Below are 22,243 nucleotides of genomic sequence, written 5' to 3'. Positions count from 1 at the left end.
ATATAAATTTTTTAAAGTAAATATTATTAGTTACTATAAAATTATTATATAATTTTTTAATTATAATTATTAATTATGACATCACTTGTTCGACTATCGGTCCGACCCCGATCGGACTAGAAAACCGGTAACCAGTCCGATCTTATTACTTTCTTACGCCCATAGAATTACTATTATATATCTTTCTTCTTTCCAAATATTTGATGCACGTATAATATACATATAAGTTCTAATTTCAAGATCTTCTTTTAGTTTTTGTTTATCATTTTTATGTATAATATAACTTATTAGCTAGGGTAGACTGAAATAATTAGATAGTCCAAGCTAGAATCATGGATGTCAAATAGTTCATGGAGCACTAACAAATTGTTTGGATCCAGCATCTTCGCGTCCACGTTTGCCCATTTTCTACCCTTTTTTTTTCTTTTTTTTTTTCAAGTTGCAACTTTTGACTATTCTCCCGTGAATAGTGTACCCATTATTGTTCACGGATCCCACAAACTTCACTTTTTAGCAACTTTTTCATTAAAAATAAGTCTCACGGCACTATTCACACATTTAAAAATTATTTTGCTACAGTTTTTTTAGTTTTTAGTTATCAATTTTTAGTAATAAGTTCTATCCAAATAAACCCTAAATTTAACCGTAAAAGTTCAAAATAATGAAAGCGATTCATAATAAAAAAATAAAAAGCAAAAATGATCAGCCACCGATATTATGCAAGGAACAAAAATAGAAATTAAAATTGAACAGCATATTGTCATTGTTAAGTGCTCACCTAATGACAATGAAACTTACGCTGGCCACCACTCCATTGCCAGAATATTAATTGTGCCAACTCAATTTTTTGGTGAACACTTTAGAATTATTGGAGTGGCATAGAGTGTGCTTGAAAAACATTAATTTTTAGAAAACTGTGTCTGATAATGTTTTTTTTTAATAGAAATAATTACAATATGCGGCTAACTCTGTTATTCAAACCCTTTCCTCTTTAAACCCTTAAGTACTTTATACATGTTGTTCTAATAACGTTATTTGTATTTTTTAAAAATACGTATAAATAAAAAATATAAAAAAAATACATATAATATTATTTAAAAATTAAAAATTAATTCTTAAAATCACGTACCAAACAGTCTACCTTCACTAAGAAAATTTAATACGTTATAGACAGAATATTTCCAAAAATAGAAAAAGAGAAAGATGGAAACCGATGTCAATGTGTTTGGTTTCCGCGTTTTGCTTTTCTCATCTTGTCTTACATAAAGGAAGGAATCTTATTTAAAATGCACTTCTTTATGGTCCGTTTAGATAGAACTTATTGCTGAAAACTGAAAACTGAAAACACTGTAACAAAATAATTTTTAAATGTATAAATAGTGCTGCGGGACCCACTTTTAATAAAAAATTACTAAAAAAGTACATGTACAGTGCACACACAGTATGCGCACAGTACACACACTGCGCACTTGTCCCCGCAGCAGCGAGAAAAAAAAAAAAAAAACAGCAAAACGTGGATGCAGCAACATCCAAACGCCCTCTATATATTATAGAATATATATCAATAACAATAAAATATCATCTGTAATTGAAAACATATTAACGGTTGAAAAAAAATGTGTCAACCCAACCACGATCTGTCACTTATTGCTAATTTTCTGTCTCTAGTGTTTTAAGTTCTAGTTGTTCTTGATTGTTGTTATTTAAAAAAAAAAAGTCAAGTAAAGTCCAAAATCAGTCAGAAGTCTCAAGAATGTTCTACTTCCATTCCACCACACGTGAGGAACTACAAGCCCAATTTCATCATATTTCAGTAGCATGACCCACTGTCCAGTTAGGCCCAAGTCTCTAAGTCAGCCCAACCAATGTGTGGACTTTCATATCTTTAACGAATTGAATAGCACTTTCAAGTTAATATCAATTTGTGTGCGTTTGGTTCCACTTTCAAGTTAAAGCCTAAAACATACGTTTATAAGCTCAAAATTTAAAATGCGTTTTTGGTAAATTTTTGTCATCGTGCATTATCAAAAGTGACTTTTCCAAATACGAAGGACTATGAGCTTGTTTGGTTGGGTGGTTTGGCTAGGCAAACACGTTTTTTTTTTGGGATGAAAATGCTAATTATATCTTATTATGTAACTAACCTGTTTTGGTTTTATATCTTGGCATCAAATGTTGATCTCATGCTTCTAAGTATAAAATCATTTACTATATATTATACCATCTATATCTTTCAAATGTGACATTGATTTGTTTTTTAATTTTATTATAATTTATATAATCTCAAATGTCACATTAAATGGATGGTTGAGTGCTAAATTTCCAATACTTGTATTTTAAATTTAATTAAAATTTGAGTTTCTCTTCTTCTTTTTCCTTTTTATTTGTAAGTTTGATCATATATTGAACAAAAATTATATTTGATAGGTATATTTTTGGCGCTAGGAATTAAGACTTATAAAACGAATGTTTGTGAAAGTTGATGATGCCCATGAGGTCGTCAGTTCCATAAAAACTGATGAACCCTTCGAACGACAATGCATCCATAGAAACTAACAGGCGAAACTCCCCCACAAATTGATGGGCGCATCTCCCCCATGAACCGACAGAAGATCCCTAAGCAATGGATAACCATAGACTGACAGAGAAGAAAACTGACGGGTCCTATATGGCCTTGCTTGGTCCTCACGAATGCTCATTTATGGAAACATCTAGCGTATCACGCATAAAAACCTTACTACACATCCATATCCCCCTCATATGGAAAGACACCCTAAATCTTGGAAACCTTAATACCAAATCTTCCCTACAAGGAACAATCCCCACTTTTAAGGGATCTCGGTTCACTATTTACCACTATATAAGTATCAGACCTCCTCTTTTCTCAAGGACACAAAAAATCTCTAACTCTCTCACTATAGAGTTCTTAGAGATTTCTCATTCACTAACTTGATTTTTGAAGGATTTTTGGCTGGTACCACGCTGGTGCCTTCTGTTTGATCCTTGTGTCCTTGTTCTACAGGTGCTTATTAGTGCGATTTAGAGCCAACAACTAACTGACGATTTTCGTGCATCATCAATATCTTTTTTTTTTTTTTTTAGTTTTTTAATCTTTTATTTCAAACTTTTATTTATTGAGATGTGGGGGTATTTGGTTGTGTTGTTTAAACAACAATTTTTGTTGTTTAAACAACACAACACAACACGTATTTTCATAACATTTTTTCACTCACAAGTATTTCTACAATACTTAAACAATATTACTAAAATAACATTACCAAACGGCCCTATATCATTATGTGATGGTACTTCCCGGGGCCCTAGGTTCTTTAATTCTATGAAGACTCTTTTCATCTCATGCAACATGGCCCAAAGTTGTGCTACAAAATTACTGGATATATCATCAATAAAGCCCATAACTCAGTAGGGGATCCAAGCTCCAGCCCAGGATGAGTTCTCTCTGATAATTTCATTTCCATCTTTGGGATTAATGGAAATCTAAAACAGATTCAATAGGGACTAGGGAGTGGGCTTCGTTACTGGACCTTCTTAGAATGCTTATAACATACAGAAGACTAGATGCCATTCTGAGGCCCACCATTCAAAAGCCCAATAAAATGAACTCCTAAGAAATGGGGGAAAAAACCTCTCAACTCCCTAAGTATTGAAATACCAACTAGTATCTTCGAAATATTTTTTTGCCACTCGGGATTTGGCTAAAACCATAAAGCTAGGTCTTCAGTTTCAATTTGCACTGAAAGAAAGAAAGATATACTTCTTAAAAAACAAAGGCCATAAATGACATAACATCACCAACATGCTTCAAACCTAATTGACACGGAGCTCGTCTCCAATTCCTATATTATTGGTTCGATCTATCTTCCCCTTAAACTATGTTAGTTTTTTCTTTCAATAATAATAGTGAATATCCCATCAAGGTACTTGGATGTTGGACTCACCAATCTAAGACATGACGTAAACTCAAAAATCCCAGGTTTAATCTAGCAAACGATCGATTTATGAGATTTTCAAGGTGTCTCATGCATAGGGAATGAGAACAATTTTAGCAAAGCTTAGGACAACACTCCATTATATAAAGCCCCCACCCTCCCAAAAAAAAAAAAAAAAAAAGTAATAGTGGGTTGTACACCAATCAATGACCCTTCATTTTATTGACATCTCCACCCTTGTAAAGGACTAATGAGAATGGTTGTTAGGCTTGATCTTGGTGTCTTAGCTTAGCCTTTAAAATAAAGGTTATACAGTGAGGATTTCTTTTTACTTTTAAATCCCTCTTCTCCTGTAATCCGAATGCAACTAAACTATGCCATGATTTGTCAGCTTAAGAGCTTCTTTCAATTTGATTTGTAATGTTTTTTTTTTTGGTGGGGGCAAAAGAGACCCAGCAGGCAGATGAATCAAACGAAAAGAATGGCTGAACTGAAACATGGCACTACTTCTACGTCCCAGCAGGTCCCAGCAACAAAGAAAACATTAATGGGCCATGCATGTTGGGCCCATGATGAAAAATACTAGAAGTCTAGAATAGCTTGAGGTTTCTCATCAAATCAAGCTACCCCAATTCCCTTTCCTAGTGAAATCCAGCAACTATGCACTTGTGTAGCTTTGATTCCTAAGCTAAAAAAGCCCATCAAGGAGATTCCATTTTCCTGTTCCCTTTTTCCTCCTTCAAATTTAGTCAACAACATTCTCATTATCATCTTTTGTGCATGTTGTATAGCTTTTGGCCCCTCTCTCTCAATGAAATTTTTGGTTGGTCTAAAATATCTTCTTCTTCTTTTTTTCTTCTTTTTTTTTTCAGATAATTAAACCATATGTTGGAGTTTTAAATACAAAAGGGCTTTCCTCTAGGCTCACAAGGTATCAATGTTTGAGACATTTAATAAATAAAAAAATTAAAAAAAAAATATATATATATATATATATATATATATATATATATGTATATAGAGTTAGCTAGTATTAATAATAAGTAGCATATGTAACTTGTACCCCACATTTGATAGCTGCATATGAGCAAAAAAGTGTGGCTGGTAGCTTCCAATTTTTTTTTCCTTTTAAGTATATATGCTCATTTTCTACAAGCCTCCATCCATATCAACCCTAAAATAGTTGTCAAATTTGCAATCATTCAATACAATGAACGATTTGCAAATGATTTATTATAATAGCAAACGTGCCCTACAAATCACTAATTGTATTATTGGAAATCTGACACTTATATTTGGAAAATTGGTATGGTATGTGTGTTCTGTGTATGTGATTCCTTTATCACAATTTTTGATCTTTGATTTGTGCCCAATTCCAGTTTTCTCGAATTATCGATTATTTCAATTTAATCATTACAGTTTTAGAAACACCTCAATAGTCAATGCTACTCTTACCTAGCCTTGCTGTCACTATATGAATGGCAATTATTAGTACGGTTGGCAATTTTGTTTTAACATTTATAATATTTGGCATGATATGTTATTATGTAGAAATTTTCAACATCGCAACATATAGCTAGAAACACATTACACATTGAGGACCACAATGTATCTATTTTTAATTAAAATTAATTGGTTGGTTATCACAAATCTAATCACAAGTCACAATTGATATGTTCAAATCCTTGATTCCCTTCTAAACACACGAAACTAAGACAAATTATTAATCAATTCTCTTAGTTTTCACAAAAATTAGAGGTTTGTATATTGAATATGACTTTTTTTTTTTTCAATCGGTGGGTTACATTTTGATATTACAGGACTAACAAGTGACCTATAACTTGCTTGGCCAACCTTCTAAGAATACGTGAACCAAAAAAATTTGTCACGTTATTTGCATAGTAATGGTAAGGTAGAAACAAAACGTAGAGTTACAATAATATTAAATTGAACGCTCTGTTTGTTTCAACAATGATGTTTTCTAGAAAATGAGTCATTTTCTAAAAAGTATTTTCTATAAAACTATCTCATTTTCCAATGTTTGGTAGCAACTTTAAATAAGTTGAAAAACAACCTCTTAACTTCACTTATTTAGCTTACTGTAAGATAGAGTTGTTTTCCAAAAAAATTTAATGAAAAATAATCTCTAAAAATAAGCTATATTTTTTATATTGACCAAAGATAGTTTTCCTTTAACTCATATTTTTTTATGCTACCAAACATTGGAAAATAAAGAAAACTATCTTTACACAAGGTTTTCCATTAAAACAAACGGAGCGGAAGTGATTTTAAAATTCCAATGACCGTTGATTTGGAAACAAAACTAATATGAGGATTGTAGAAATATTATATATAAATATAGACATATAGTTTAAGGACCAAAATATCATAATTAGTTCTAAAGTATTAAAACTTTAGTGAAAGCAATAAAAATATAACTAGGTAATAATTGATCTTGATCTCTACACATTAAACTATTCCTTTACATTACCTATACATTTTTTTACAAGCAAATGAGTCAAATGAGTTAGAGGACACTTAAGAAACATGGAAATTTACTAAACAGGTTGGTAGAATGTGAGGTCCCACTTATCTCAATAGGCAAACTACATAAGCAAAGTTTATTTAGCACTAGTTTTTTGTCAGCAAGATCCGTGAAACCCAAGTAAAAAAAAATTAATATTTCTAACTAGGACATAAATAATTACCCACTTACACAATCCCTTAACACAAGAAAAACTATTAACTCCGAAATTTAATATATTCATTTATTTAAACAAATCCTTAATCTTGGTCACCTCACCCAATGACAATTATGGCGTTTACTATATATATAAAAACATAAAATTTCCTTGCAGTGACACTTGGACCTGAAGAAAAATGTTCACCATTTTTATAAGCCAAATTACATGCATGCATGAGAACCCTTATAAAAAATCAAGACCAGGGAATGTCACATGCAAATGCAATTAACCCATGACTCATGAACTATAGAAAGAGTGTGTGAGCGTGTGTTTTTGTGCAGATAGAGGCAGGTGAGAGAGGAAGAGATACAAGTGCAGAAGCAGCCAAAAGAAATTAAAGCAAAAGAGAAAAGAGATGAGGTGGTAAGTTTTGGTCCATATGCATTTAAGGTGACCTTGCAAAGGGATTGGTGACTGGTGAGGAATGTGATTTTTTTTTTCTCTCTCTAAAATGTGATGGGGAAGAAGGATAAAGCACAAGAATCCAAAACTGTTCCTAGTTGTTGACCTAACGCCAATGCTTCCAAAGCCCACTGTGGGCTGCAATAATAATAATAGTAAAGTTCCCCCAAAGTAGCCCTTTGATTGTGATGCTCATCGACAGTGACACCAGCACAAGATGCCAAATGCTTCTTAGCTTCATGACCCAAATATTTTCCAATATTTTCAACCAAAAAAGAAAGGCATGTTAACAAGATGTGGATATCTTTTAATAAAAAAATTAGATAAATAGAAGAAAACATAAAAATGGCCCTAAGTCTATATTTTTTTAATTTTATGAAGTTGGTTCCACAATCTAGAAAGCTGCCAAAAAATAACATAAAACTGTAAAAAAGAAGAAGACAAAAGGCTACTGTTAAGGACAAAAAACTGTTGTTAATGAGCACCTTACAGTACCGTTAATACAACCAAAAAAGAAAATCAAATGCTATTTACAATAGTGTCCATGGAACAGCGCGCTTATCTAACTTTTGGTTGAAAATATATTAAAATATACTTGTACCTTGAAAAAATTTAAAAAAGAGAAAAAATGCAAAAAAATATGAAGTTTTAAAAAACTGTACATAAGAACTAAAAAGATAAAACTGACACTAATGTGAAATAGGTTCTTGGAGTTTTAAATAAGCTAAATTTTTATGAATAATTTGGGTTTGATTAAAAAAAAGCTTATTTATGTTTATGTATTTAACACTACATCAAGTTCAAGCTAAGTTCAAACAACAAAATTAATTAAATTTTACAAAGTGGGAGGTAAATTATTTTACATATCCGAATCAAAATCATGAGCATTGTTAACTAAATGATAAGCCTGCAATTAAAAATAGATAAAATCTTTCTCTATTTTTTTTTTAATCAAATTAACCTTGAAAAAGCAAGATTTACCATAATAATGTGATGTGCATATAATACCCAAATAGTAAAAAATACAAAAAAGAAAACAATATATATCTATATATATATATATATATATATATATATATGCGTGTGTGTAAAATAAAATAAAATGAGTTCTACAAAAAGGTGGATTGCGTGGCACAAACAGTGCCACCTTTATATAAGACGATAGAGATAGCAAAGCCATTCTTTTTTTTCTTTTTTTTTTTTTAAATGGGAATAGCAAAGCCATTCTTATTTAACAGTGCATACAAATCCTTTGTTTGGTTTGTATATGGAACCTTAGTCTAACATGTACCTACATAATTAAAAATAAACTTTTATCTTATGAGAAAAAAAACCATACGATAGAATCTTAAGAAGAGAACCTAAAAAAGAGCATATAAATACTGTACTTAAGTCCTTTTTTTTTTATAACTACTTATCAAAATTAATAAAATAATAGAGTGCTAATAAAAAAAAATTTTAAATTCAGAATTTCAGAATTTATAATTTTATATGCATAGGAACATATTTGTTCAGCAATCCACAATTTTTTACAAAAGCTTATCATTTTTCATAATTTTTAATCATTTATCAAAAAAAAAATTATTTAAAATCTTAGTGCGTGACAAAAATTCTGGAAAAGTGCAAAACTTATCCTTTTGTGCACTGGACTGGAGCATATTAGAAAATAGCTTTACAATTTTATTTCCATAATTTTATGTAATTTTCCACAAAAAAATAGTGAAATTTATTTTATACTTTCAAGGGAATATAAAAACAAAACAGTACTGGTTTCCCTCAACTCTCAGAGTAGGGTGACCCAATTAACTAGGAGGTCCATGGAGCACCCCACATATTCCACGTGGAGAGTGCGCTACATATTTTTTGAAAATAAATTTTTAATATTAGCTCTTTAAGCTTTTCCAAAAAAAAGTATAATAATTATTTTTAATTATATGGAGGAAAATGGTGTAAATATTACACCAAACGGAGGTCCCACGCACTCTAGGTTGCAAGTGGGTATTATACGTGTAAGGGCTTTAAACAAAACCCTATTGTGTCGACTCACCTTTCCAACCTTATATCTCACTTAGCCACTCTATAAATCTCCATTTTACATAATTTTTGCGGCAATGGAAAGCTTGTTCAACATACCATAATTTAATATAAAGAATTAAACAAAATTATGCCAATTTGAGATAGATATTAAACTAAAATAGCCTAGGTACTTGCAGGTTTCAAAACAATGAATACATACCTCTAAGAACTTGTATTTATAAATCATGCCATCATGACCTAATTAAATAGTTATTGTTCTTGGTGATACTTGCTTCTAGAGCAAGGCACATGAAATCCACAGCTTACAAACCCTCGCTAGATAAGAAGAATGATTGAGAGAGACATAAGGAAGAGATCTATTATATATGCTGCAGTACTAACGAGGTGAAGTGTGCATTTGGCTTTAAATTAAAAAGTCAGTTTATTTTACTATTCAACTTATTTTTGCTACTATTCATGGACTCTACTGCACTTTTTGGTATAATTCATGGGTCCTATAGTACTATTTCAACTAACTTTTACCTTTATTTATGGTACTTTCAGAAAAAAAGTTTTAGTAAAATAAGCGGATCCTAAACAAATCCAAAATATTACTCTTTTCATATCCTAATTGGTGCAAATAGTTAAGCTACGTCTGTTACAAACCCATGGGTAGAAGTCACCCTTGAAAACAGGCTTGCAAGGGGAGGGTGCTCAAGAGCTTCTAAACACATGGTTAAGCTTACACTTAACCAATGTGGGATACTAGGATCATAACATACTACCACACTCCGCAGCCGACGTCCATAATGGCTCACTTTCACGACGGCTCACTCTAGCGACACTGACCCGTTAGTAGCCCTTTCTCTTTTTGGTGGTTCCACTCAACTATCAGCAATTTTAATCTAGCCTCTAGGTCGCCTCTTCCGGGACCCGACTACAAAGCTGCAACTCATTTGATCCCATACTCAATGAGCTACACCTGATTAATTAGGGTGATGGTTGGCTCTGATACCAAATGTTACAAACCCATAGGTAGAACTCACATTTGAAAATCGGCTTACAAGGAGAGGGTGCTCAAGAGCTTATAAACACATAGTTAAGCTTATACTTAACCAACGTGAGACACTAGGATCATAACAAGGTCAAGCCCACAAACGGGGGGAACTTGGCCTAGTCGTTTTCCTACAATAATTGATGACTCAATGCATTTCATATCAATTTCATATCAATTTCCAAGCAAAATTTTATAGAAGTCATTCTCCATGTTCACTTGCTCAAAGATGGAGAGGTCCAGTGACAGAACTATTCAAAGGCTGAGGGGGCCATTGCCCCCCCTCCCCTCTCAACCTTTGAAAAAATATATATTAGTATGTATATTAATGAAATTTATATACTTGGCCCCCCTTTCCCAAAAAAATTATTTGGACAAATCATAAATCCGGTCTAAGCAAAAACAATAAAAAATCAATTACAAATCCTAGCAAAAAAAAATCACAAAATCTCAATAACCTTTACCCAAATTTTCCCTCTCACTTGAGAACTCTATGCCCCTCTCAAATGACTCCACCCTCATAGCCATAGAGATAACTCCTATGCCACATATTGATCGCTCCATCCACACATTAGTTTAACCTTGAAAATATCAAGACGTGTCAATTGACTTACAAAACTGTTAATTATAAAATCCTATTATTGATTTAAAAAAAAAACGAATACAAATAATAATTAATAAATTAATGCTAATAATGCAACATTGTCAAACTCTAGTAATGATATTTGACTTTTTTAAAATTTTTGAACAAAGAATTTCGGCCCCCTAAGTTTGAATCATGGTTTCGCCCCTAGAGAGGTCGTTTGTAAATCGTAGACTAGTGATTGTAACATGGGTACCATCTCTAGAATACAAAAGGGCTCTCGTTTATAAAATTCAAGAAAAATATATTGAGAGCTACAACATAGAAAATGTAGATCCATATACTTTTGGAAGCTTGAAGCATTTCATTATTCGAATTAAAAAAGTTCCATTCCATGTGATTATAGGCGTTTTCCATTTCTTGGTCAATTGTACTATTTTCCCAAGTATTCCTTCTAGGAATGAAAGTGTTTTGCCATGTACTTGTTCATAACTTTTTTCAACCTATTTTTCAATGGCTCCAAAATGTCTTTATACATTACACATGCTTATCAGTTTGTACTAATGTACTGAAGCATTCTCTCATTATTAGGGATTATCAAGACAGATATGTGATTTACTTCTTTTAGAATGTAGTCTCTAGTCTCTACTTAGAAAACAAAGGAGATTGCCTATATAACATCTCTCCCAATAGTATGCCAATATGTGTATATATATATAGTTAAACTTGAGATAGAATCTAATTAAATTCTCAATTAGAATTTTACGCCACGTGTCTTTTTTTTTTTTTTAGTCAAGTGAGTTATTGGATTCAAAATTTGAAGAGATTGTCCATAGTTTTGCTCCACAATCCCTAAAAGCCTCCAAATTCTCTCTCTCCAACCCGTTGATCTCGATCTAAAGAGATTTTTTTACCTGCCTCACACTTATCTACAAAAGTTGTCTATCTTCCCATGAAACACAAAAAATTAATATTTCTCCATCTTTTACCTCTTTTGAATGTTAAAAGGTCTTTAAAACAATAAATTTCTACTCAATTTTAAATCATAACACGTTACTGTTGCTAATAGAATAGAAAATAGTCTTCGAATACCCAAAACACAACTCAAGTCTTTTTACAGAAAAGAGACACAAACTAACTAAACTACTTCAATTTGACGTACTTCATCTCTCTCTTAAAAAAAATACCAATAACATTTAACAAATTCTGTATATTGGACGAATTACATGTTAGTAAAATTTAAAGAAAAAGATTGTAATAATATTCAATTTAGGGGTCGTTTCTTCGATTGATTCCATATTGAAATGAGTCAAGATTTATTTGATTTCCTCCTCAATCATGTGGGCTAAAAGAAAATCAATGCCACTTTGCATAAATATAAGACAAAAAGTGGTTTATTTTCTTCAAATGGGTCATAACATTCTTTTGCATTTGACTAAACTTATTTACTTAGACCAAAAAAATAAATAGTAAATAAGTTTTTTTTCCAAATAAACCAATTTATTTATTTAAATTATTTTAGTCTCAAGCTATCAATAAATAATGACCCGATTGCAAGATATTTTTGGAAAATATGCACTTATTATTGTTATATATATAAATTATTTACTTAGACCAAAAAAATAAATAGTAAATGAGATTTTTTTTGTTTTTTTCAAATAGACCAATTTATTTATTTAAATCATTTTTGTCTCAAGCTATTAATAAATGATGACCAGATTACAAGATATTTTTCAAAATATGCATTTATTATTGTTAAATTATTATTTATATATATATAAAATGTGGACAGCACAATCCTCTGCAATAATTTTCCTTTGCGATACTATTATTGAAGTACGAATTTGTACTTTGTGTTGGAAAAATATCAAAATTTTGAGCTTTTCCTTTTATCAACGTAAATGAAGAGTTTAACACGTACCTCGCACTGTAGTACTGTACATGTACAAGCTCTGATTTTGGCATTTTCTTTTTTTGGCTCCCACTCTCAGCTTTTGAAACCAACATCAAAATTCGCGATTTACGGTTTTCTTTTAAACGCGTGGCCAAAACAAATAACATACGATAAGTCATGTTGGGTATTTCTCCTCTCCTCTCCTCTGTGATGGGAAGAATCCTTCGTGATAACATGTGTCACCATTCTTGTCAAAACAACAAAAACATGTGTCACCCCTAAAAAACACATCAGCCAACAAATTTAGAGTTTATTTGAGAATAACTTATTTAAACTAAAAATATTTTGCTAAAAGTACTGTACAATGTAGATAAAGTTAAAAACTAGCTAAAATAGTATAGTGAGATCTATAAATAGTATAAAAAAGCGTAATGAAACTCATAAATAATAGCAAAAATAAGCTAAATAGTAAAAGAAGCGACATTTTCTCATCACATCCCAAATGTAACCTTAAGGTTAAAAATTGTCGAAGTTATTACCAATATATTATATAAAAAAATATTGTAAACTGATGTGATTTATTTTAGAGAGCTTTAACTTATAACGTCCGCTCTTGATAATAGCTCTTTATCATCAAACTAAGATACCAATTGGTTTTTGGTGTAGGTGAGGATTAAATCATAAATCTCTTATTCAACCATCAAAGACTTTACCAATTGAACTAATTGGAACCCACTGTTAAGCTAATGTGATTATAATTTAGATTTAAAACACATTAACAATATAAATAAATATTTAAATTACTTTTATGTTATTAATTACAAGTCAATTTGTAATATATTTCTGTCATGTAATATATTTCTGGCAAGTTTAATTGTTCTTATTTCATTTTATGTTGAACATTATAAATTTTAATTTAATACCTCATAAAATGTTACTTATGCTTACTTTAATTTCTTTCAATTCAATGTAATCATGTAAGAGTAATATTATAGTCACAAACAATTTTTTAATATTTTTACAAAATGTTGATGTGGTCAATCTCTTATTGATTTTCATTTAGGCCCAGTATTAATATCTCTTTTTCATTTACCAATAATTACATTTTTTTTTTTTATACAAGATAGAATTATAGCCTAATCTAAGTGTAAATGTGTGTAAAACTCCCTTCCGGAGACTTGAATCCCAGCTCTTGCTCCCCACACCCCACAAGTTTTTATACTTGTGGAGTGACCACCGTACCAAGGGTGCGTGGTGGTCAACAATAATTACTTATCATATCAGTAGTTTGTATTTTTTTTTTTTGCAAAATTGTTTGTATCTCTAGCATTATTCATCATGCAATGTTTGATATCACTTTAAATTTTTAAGAGGAAAAAGCTCAAGTATAATTTCTTTCGATGGTTTGATAGTTACAATGGTAGTGGAAGAATTTGAAATCTTAATGTTTTCGTTAAAAATATTAGGATATTTGTCAATTGAGCTACAAAGTTGTTGGTTAATTACTATATTTTAAGTTTTCTATTTGACTTCAATAATGTGTATAATCAATGCAACACATCTTCTCGTAAAGATAACTAAATTCAACCAAATTATTTAATAATCAATATAACTAGGCAATTTCACTTATTTATTCAACCAATCTAATATATAAATCATAAGGAATTTCACTTAAAATTTGCTCTTATCATAAGAAAATTCACTTAAATTTTTCTCTTTTTGAAATAATCAAGCGAGTGAGATATTTATTTATTTTTAGAATAAAATAATAATTCCTCCGTCCCGATTTGTTTGTCCTCTATTCCATTTTAGGATGTCCCAAAATATTTTCCTATATTCTAAAAATAAATTTAATTAATTTACTAATGTTCCTATTATACCTCTACTTTTTTTTCAAAACTATTTGGAAAAAAAAAAAGCTAACAAATATTTTAAAAATCAATCTTATTGAGCCACCTTTTTAGTTGCCCCACTAAGAATAATTTTTTTTTAAAAAAAGTTGATATTGATAAATTTATTTAAGAGTAGTTTTGTAAACTTATACATTTTTATAAGGCAGACAAGATAATAAATGATATTTCCTAAAAAAGTTTGACTTTTCAAACATGACAAAAAAATTGGGACGGAAGGAGTATGTTTTTATTAATATTAAGACAAACATGCATCTTTTGGTTTTTTTTAATAGAAATATTCAAAATATAAATCTCTCACCCCATATATATATACAAGAAAAATAATTGTTTAGCCCAACGGGAAAAAAAGTATATGTTTAGCAAATACATGACACTTGCAACTAGCCCACCTGCCTAAAGATAAAATTAGCCCATGTGAAATCATTTGTCATATTTTGAGAAGAAAATCTATAGGCACACAAATTTTAACAAAATATTTCACAACTATATAGGATAGATTGATAATAGTAGGTAAAAAAGGCAATATAAGTGGTGAATTCAGGTAAGAATTGCTAAAAACTTGACAACTCCATTGTTATGATTTTTTTTTTTTGTATTGTGACATTACGAGAGAGAGAGAGAGAGAGAGAGAGAGAGAGAGAGAGAGAGAGAGAGAGAGAGAGAGAGAGAGAGAGAGAGAGAGAGAGAGAGCCTAATCTTTAATGAATTGAGAATAAGTTGCCTATAAAAGTTCATGTATAACTAGTTTGGCTTTGTCTAATTATTTTTCCCAGCTTATTTTATTATTCAGTATATTTTTGCTATTATTCGTAACTTTCACTATACTTTTTGGTATTATTCATGAGTCTTACTATAATATTCAATCAACTTTTACCTTTTTCAATATTACTTTCAATAAGCTGTTTGAGATCCGGTTATTTTGTTGAGACTGAAATTTTTTGCTAAAAGTACTGTAAATAAAGATAAAAGTTAGCTGAAATAGTACTGTACTTTCAATAAAAAAATTTCAATCTCAGTTAAATAAGTTGTTAAAAAGAAAAAAACACTTTTAGTCATTAGTACGATTGACAAGACTGACAAATGACAAGGGAAGAGACACGGAACAGTGAACACCCTCTATTAATGGAACTGAAATTTGAACTTTGTCATTGTGGGTAAAAAGAGGAAAGGGAAGAAGCATGAAAGAGTAAGCAGTAGGGTACAATTTTACATGCTTTTGTATTGTCTGATAAGATGTTAACATTAGGCAAGAAAAGTGACTCGTATTCCCATAAGTGATGATGCGCCACTTTGCCTTTGGCCTTTCACTTATAACAGAAATGTAGTGCCAGAGTTTTACTGAGCATTCTTGGCGTTTGGCTTTGTTTTAGGATTTGATTAGATCTCCATAATGAATTTAAGTCACTGAAAAGAAAGATTTTTTAATCATTTTTTTAAAAAAATTTCTTACAACTTTGTTTGTTGGGTAGTGCTCAAGTTCAACAACAATATGCCAAGAGAGCATTTATAGCAAGGTTGTTAAAATATATAGTTTTTAACCATTTAAAATATTATTTTATTTATTTTAATACCTAATTTTAATTATTATATATTTAATATTAACCATTTTATTTTAACATTCAACACATTAAAATAATATAAATAACACAATAAAATAATATATGCAATATAATAAACAATAATTACAATCATCAATACATTAAAATACTATTTTTTTAATACCTTACATTTAAAAATTATTATTATTGTTTTGAGTTTGAGCTTCTTTGCTGTAAATACAGTTTTAGGGAATTGGTTGCTAAATTGACTTTTTAGTCAATTTAGGAACCTTATTGGGGATGCTCCAACTAAATGATTGGGTCTAAGTTTCTCCTTTCATTTAATTTATTTTTGACATCATGTAGTTTTCGGTATCTTATTTGTTTAAATATGAGAAAAAAAGAATTAAGTTAGTTTGTATTAAAAAAATTGTAGGTTATTTGTTTATTTGGTAAAATGTGAGACATAAGATGGATTTAAGCAAAAAGCTGTTGTTAAATGGACAACCACCTGTGTTAAAATTTTCTAAGAATTAAAACTGGAACAAGTTTATCATTAGATAGACAAAATGTTTAGCACGCTTAACCCTGCAATAGTAAAAGTAAAAGAAGAAGAAGTCAGGCTTTAAGTGAGATTCAAAGAAAGGTTTCCAAGCAAAGATACCATAAACTTGAGTGGCCTTGGTCCTAAGTCATGCTCTTTTGTATGATGAAAATTGACTTAGGATCAACTTAATTTTCTCTTTGTGTTTGTATGTTAACAAAATTATATCATGAAGTAAATTTAAAACACACACACACACATGTATATATACATACATATGGGACAAAGTTTATCTATAAAATTTATTTTACTTAATAAAATAAATATTATTACATATTTTGAAAATCTAACTGTTGAATTGCATGTTTTTTATGCTCTTAAACCACTTGATAAATCATGTATTCAAAATATATAGATTTATGATGTGTTTGAATATATGATTTATGTAGATTTATGATTTTTTTTTAATCCAAAACTCTAGATTAATAATATCACAACAGTGTCATATGATGGCTTTTTCCTCAATAATCTATAGAGGGGCCTTAATGTTAATCTATTATGTTAAAAGGGTAAAAATAAAAAAGAAATAGTTAAAATGATGGTACAATTTTATGAAAAATTATTAGGTACTCCCGGAGTACCATAAATGTGTACTCCCTCCTCTCACATGAATGGTGGGTTCCACTATGAATTTAATTAGTGAGACCCACTATTCATGTGAGAGGAAGGAATACGTATTTATGGTACTCGGAAGGAGTACACAATAATTTTTCCAATTTTATAAAGATCTTTCCATGAGTCATGACATTCCAAAATCCAAAAGAATTAGAACCAAACAAGTTACCCAAGTCCCACAATTACGGATTCAAATTAGGTGCAATACTTGATGTAATTGTAATTAATGGCTGAGATTGAAAGTTGAAAAAATAACTTTTAATCTCAGCCATTAAATAAAATATGTTAAAAGAGAGTTAAAAAAGTAAAGTTAAAAGGTAAAAAATAAAAAAAAATTTGTGAGAGAAAGGGGGTGAGTTGTATCAGTTGCAATACCCTATGTATTGCACCTGATCTCAACCCCACAATTACATTACAAAAAGACAATAGGTACAAACAAAACTGGCTCTCCCTTTCAAATGGTATTTCCGTAGAATAAAGCCACAAGCAAGGTTACAACTGTCATTCACCTAAACCTCTGACGGACTCCGTTTGTCCTCACGTGCCCTGGCGTCGGCCGCACGCACTGAAATCTCCTGTTTTGTCCCCTCCGTTCCCTATTCTTTTTTATTTCTCACCAATAATAATAATAATAATAGCAATAATAATAATAATTTTAGCCATGGCCCAAAATACAGTTGTCATGTCTAGACTTAACTGTAATTTTAATAATTTTTTATTTTAATTTTTAAAATTTATTAATCTTATTACATGGCTAATTGAGAATCATTTTATTTTGTTCGGAATATAAAATATTTTTCTGTTTCTTTTGACTTGTCCCGTCTCATTCTACTTCGTATAAATTTCTTCGCTTTGAGGAAATTATATGATAGAGATGAGTTTTTGTTACCTCACCTTGTTTCACTTTTAGTGACGAATGATATATATATATATATATATATATATATATATATTATATTTCATTAATGTTTAAGTGATTTTATTAGAGATAGGAAAATACCTCTGACTTGTTTTGCATGGTTTTTTTTTTTTTTTTTTCTCGGATGGAAAGGTATGGAATACCTTAATCCAAACCCATTCCGCCATGTTGCCATTCCTATAATGCTACACATAAAATTACATATTGTGAGACAACTGTTGCATGTAGCAAGCGCATCAAATATAAAATACTACCTTCATAGCATAGCAAAAGAGTATTAATGTAAATATTATGCATAGGGAGGATTTCTTTATGTTTTTTATGCGTAAGAATTGTAATGTGTTTTTTTTGTTGCTTTGAATAATATTCTATTTATAGAAAAAATATTGATAAAATATAAAACCAAATTTATGAGTTTTTTTATTAATTAATTATTTTTTATAAAACTTATTTAAAGTATATACCTTAAAAAATTAAGATTTAAAAAATCTTGCATTAGTAAATAAAAGACTTGAGAATTAAGATAAATTAATTCCATTAGCTTCTTTGGCTTAAAAAATAAAACTCAAAAAAAGTGCAAATAAATTCAGAAAAAAAAAAATTTAAATTGAGTCAATGGACAAAGGTTGAAAAAATCTAACTGATAAAATTTATTGTTGAGTCAATTTAAAAACCAATTTTTTTCAGAGACACAATTAAATTTCGACCAAAAAGTTTTAGCAATTTCTTATTTATAAGTAGTTCTTCAAAAAAGGAAAAAAAAACCAAAAAACAAAAAAGGAAAAAAGCTATACTTAGAAAAAATAAGTAATTATAGTTTAGATAGGTGGGTCCCAGCAACACAGTTTTCTTTCGGCCGCTCACTCACTTTGTCCTCTCTCTCGTCTCCATTCGCCTATGTTGTACGTTAGCATTTGTCTAACGTGCACCATATATTCTTATCATTCACCCCCATCCCCACATACACACACACACACACTCACTCACAACACTCTGTGTGTGTGTCTCTCTCTCTCTCTCTCTCTGTCTGTTTTATTGCACCCAGAGATTTAACATTATCTTATAAAAGAAGGAAAAAAACACTGAGATTAGGAGCTATATTTGTTTGTAAGGTAATGGGTTAAGCAAGTGATCTTAGAGAAAGAAAGAGAGAGACATATATTTTATATATATATATATATAAAAGTGGATATAGGATTAAAGGGTCGGTTTGGTTGCTAGTTTCTGTTTAGCTTTTGGTGTTTAGAAATATGTGAGGCTTTTTGTGAAGTGGGTTTGCTCTGATTCTCTCAAAGGATCTATAACTTGGGGTGTTTCTTTGTGTTTTTGCTGTTTGCAAACTTTTACTAGTGTTTTTGAGTTGAAGGTCAAGTTTTGATGGCTGGGAGTAATGAAGTTAACCTCAATGAGTCCAAGGTAATTATCTGAATTCATATTTTGATTATCACTTTGATTGTTTTGATTGCATCTGTGTTGTTATAGTCACAGTTTTGATGATCATGTGTCTAAAAGTGGAAGCTTTTCTGTTGGGTTTGTTTGAATATCGGATTCTGGGACTTCTGATTTTTGTTCTTGGGAAGTTGAATGTTGTTTTTGCTAAGTTTAGGTTGGGCTTAGAGCTGTTATGTGTGGGTCTTTGACATAAGAAATGGTATTTGTTCTTGAAAGTCAGATTGTTTGTGGCTTTGAACATTAAATTTGCGTTTGTTATTGACTTATTGTATTTGTTTTACTATTACTAGTTTATCTCCGTAGTTCTTGGTGATGGGTTTATGATTTTGTTTGTAGAAAGTTGGAATATTTCTCTTCAAGGACTTTTTGCTTAGGCTTTGGAGCAGTTCCTTTTGTGTTTGATGGGATTTTCCAAATTTAATTTAGTTTTTGTTTTAGTTGGATTAGGTTCTGAGCTATGGGTTTTTGAGGTAGCGATTTTGCTCCTGAAATTTCATTATATGCTAGACTGCTACTTTAGCTAAGGTCTACAGAACATCATTTGATCTGACAAAGAGAATACTCTGACAAATAACTTTGTGCTCTTTTGCTGCCAATCTAGCCTTTTGATGTCAAAAATCGATTCATTTTTCAACCTATTGTGTTTAATAACTGCCAATCTTGGCTAAAAGTTAGTTTGATGTATTTCATGGGGGATTTGCTGCAGTTGGGGATATATCCTATTTTTGTTCATGTGACTCTTGACTCTGAATTTTTGATGTTTTTAACATTTTTTTTGTTCTTTTTCATGGTCTGTATAGATGGTTGTACCCTTGAATACGTGGGTTCTCATCTCCAACTTCAAGTTAGCTTACAATCTTCTACGCCGCCCTGATGGCACCTTTAACCGGCACTTAGCAGAATTCCTTGATCGGAAAGTTCCTGCCAATGCAAAGCCTGTTGATGGCGTATTCTCATTTGATGTTGTTTTAGACCGGAGTACTAGCCTCTATATCCGGATCTATAGACAAGCCCATGGTGAAGAACCTCAGTTAAATATTGCTGATCTTGAGAAGCCTGTGACTGCTGAGGTTGTCCCAGTCATAGTATTCTTTCATGGTGGAAGCTTTGCTCACTCCTCTGCAAACAGTGCTATATATGATGCTCTATGTCGCAGGCTAGTGGGCATTTGTAAAGCTGTTGTGGTCTCTGTGAATTATCGCCGTGCACCTGAAAATAGGTACCCATGTGCTTATGATGATGGATGGGCAGCTCTTAAGTGGGTTAGTTCAAGGTCATGGCTGCAAAGTAAGGACTCAAAAGTTCATATATACTTGGCCGGAGATAGTTCTGGTGGTAACATTGTCCATCACGTTGCTTTACAGGCAGTAGAGTCAGACATTGAAGTATTGGGCAATATATTACTCAACCCTATGTTTGGTGGGCTAGAGAGAACTGACTCTGAGACGCGATTAGATGGGAAATACTTTGTTACGACCCGAGACCGAGATTGGTATTGGAGAGCATATCTCCCTGAAGGGGAAGATAGAGACCACCCAGCATGTAACCCATTTGGTCCTAAGGGTAAAAGTCTGGAAGGAATTAAGTTCCCGAAGAGCCTTGTTGTGGTGGCTAGCTTGGACCTTACTCAGGACTGGCAGTTGGCTTATGCCAAGGGGCTTGAGAAGGCTGGCCAAGTGGTAAAACTTTTATATCTGGAGCAGGCAACAATTGGGTTTTACTTGTTGCCTAATAACAACCACTTTTATACTGTCATGGATGAGATAAATAACTTTGTGTGTTCTGACTGTTAATAGACTTAACTTTACCTACAGGCAGCCATATGTAACAAATGCTTGACATTCCAGTTGGGGGTACTTAAGTGGTTGTGTGCAGTATATAAGATTGTGTAGTAATACTACTTACTGTTTTATTCATCGTGGTATTAGGATTCTGCTTCTTGGGTCTGGTTATCTTCTTTGTATGTGGATGCTGGGCTTGATTGTTGGGTGCAGAGGTATGGTTCAGCATGTAGCTCGACCTGAATGTTTTTTTGTGGTGGAAATCCTTTTGTCTGGACTTTGATGGTATTGGTTTGATGAAGTTTTCATGGCGGCAGGAGCCACCTGACTAAGTTTAGCAGACCCACCAAATTTAAGATTACCCATTCTGGCTTCTGGCAATGAAAGGGAGAAGACAGGAGTGTAGGGGTATACATTTGGTGGCCGATCAACCGGGGATCGGTGCCTAGCTAATGTTATATATAAATATATATTTATATCTAATCTTATAAACATGGATGGGAAAACATCCGTGGTATTGTGATCCTGTATGTTCATATATATGTTCTAGTTTATATAACGTGTTTGCTTATTACTATTTCTTCTTTGTGAGAGTTTGCTTATTTACTGTTTCCTCTGTCATTTAATTCTTTACTTTCCCTATCATTTTTGGGTTGTTTTCTATGTTTGTGTTCATGTTTCACAGTGTACTTGGCAACTGTAAATAGAATCCTTTTTAAAAAATTGATAATGCTCGACTTAAGCTTCCCTATGTATGTTCCTTGAATATTTTGTTGAA

At 31.3% G+C, this 22,243-nt stretch overlaps 1 protein-coding gene across 1 annotated transcript; it reads left to right on the top strand.

Moving 5' to 3' along the window:
• The first annotated feature begins 19,193 nt into the window (after positions 1–19,193).
• Positions 19,194–22,042, top strand: LOC142628009 (gibberellin receptor GID1C). Its single transcript, XM_075801936.1, has 2 exons — positions 19,194–19,648; positions 20,485–22,042. The coding sequence occupies exons 1-2, from the start codon at positions 19,610–19,612 to the stop codon at positions 21,475–21,477; spliced, it is 1,032 nt and encodes a 343-aa protein (XP_075658051.1). The 5' UTR covers positions 19,194–19,609; the 3' UTR covers positions 21,478–22,042.
• Positions 22,043–22,243: the final 201 nt, after the last annotated feature.

This window comes from Castanea sativa, chromosome 3 (genome assembly GCF_040712315.1).
Source record: "Castanea sativa cultivar Marrone di Chiusa Pesio chromosome 3, ASM4071231v1".
Taxonomy (NCBI): Eukaryota; Viridiplantae; Streptophyta; class Magnoliopsida; order Fagales; family Fagaceae; genus Castanea; species Castanea sativa.
This window is presented reverse-complemented; position numbering and strand designations above follow the sequence as displayed.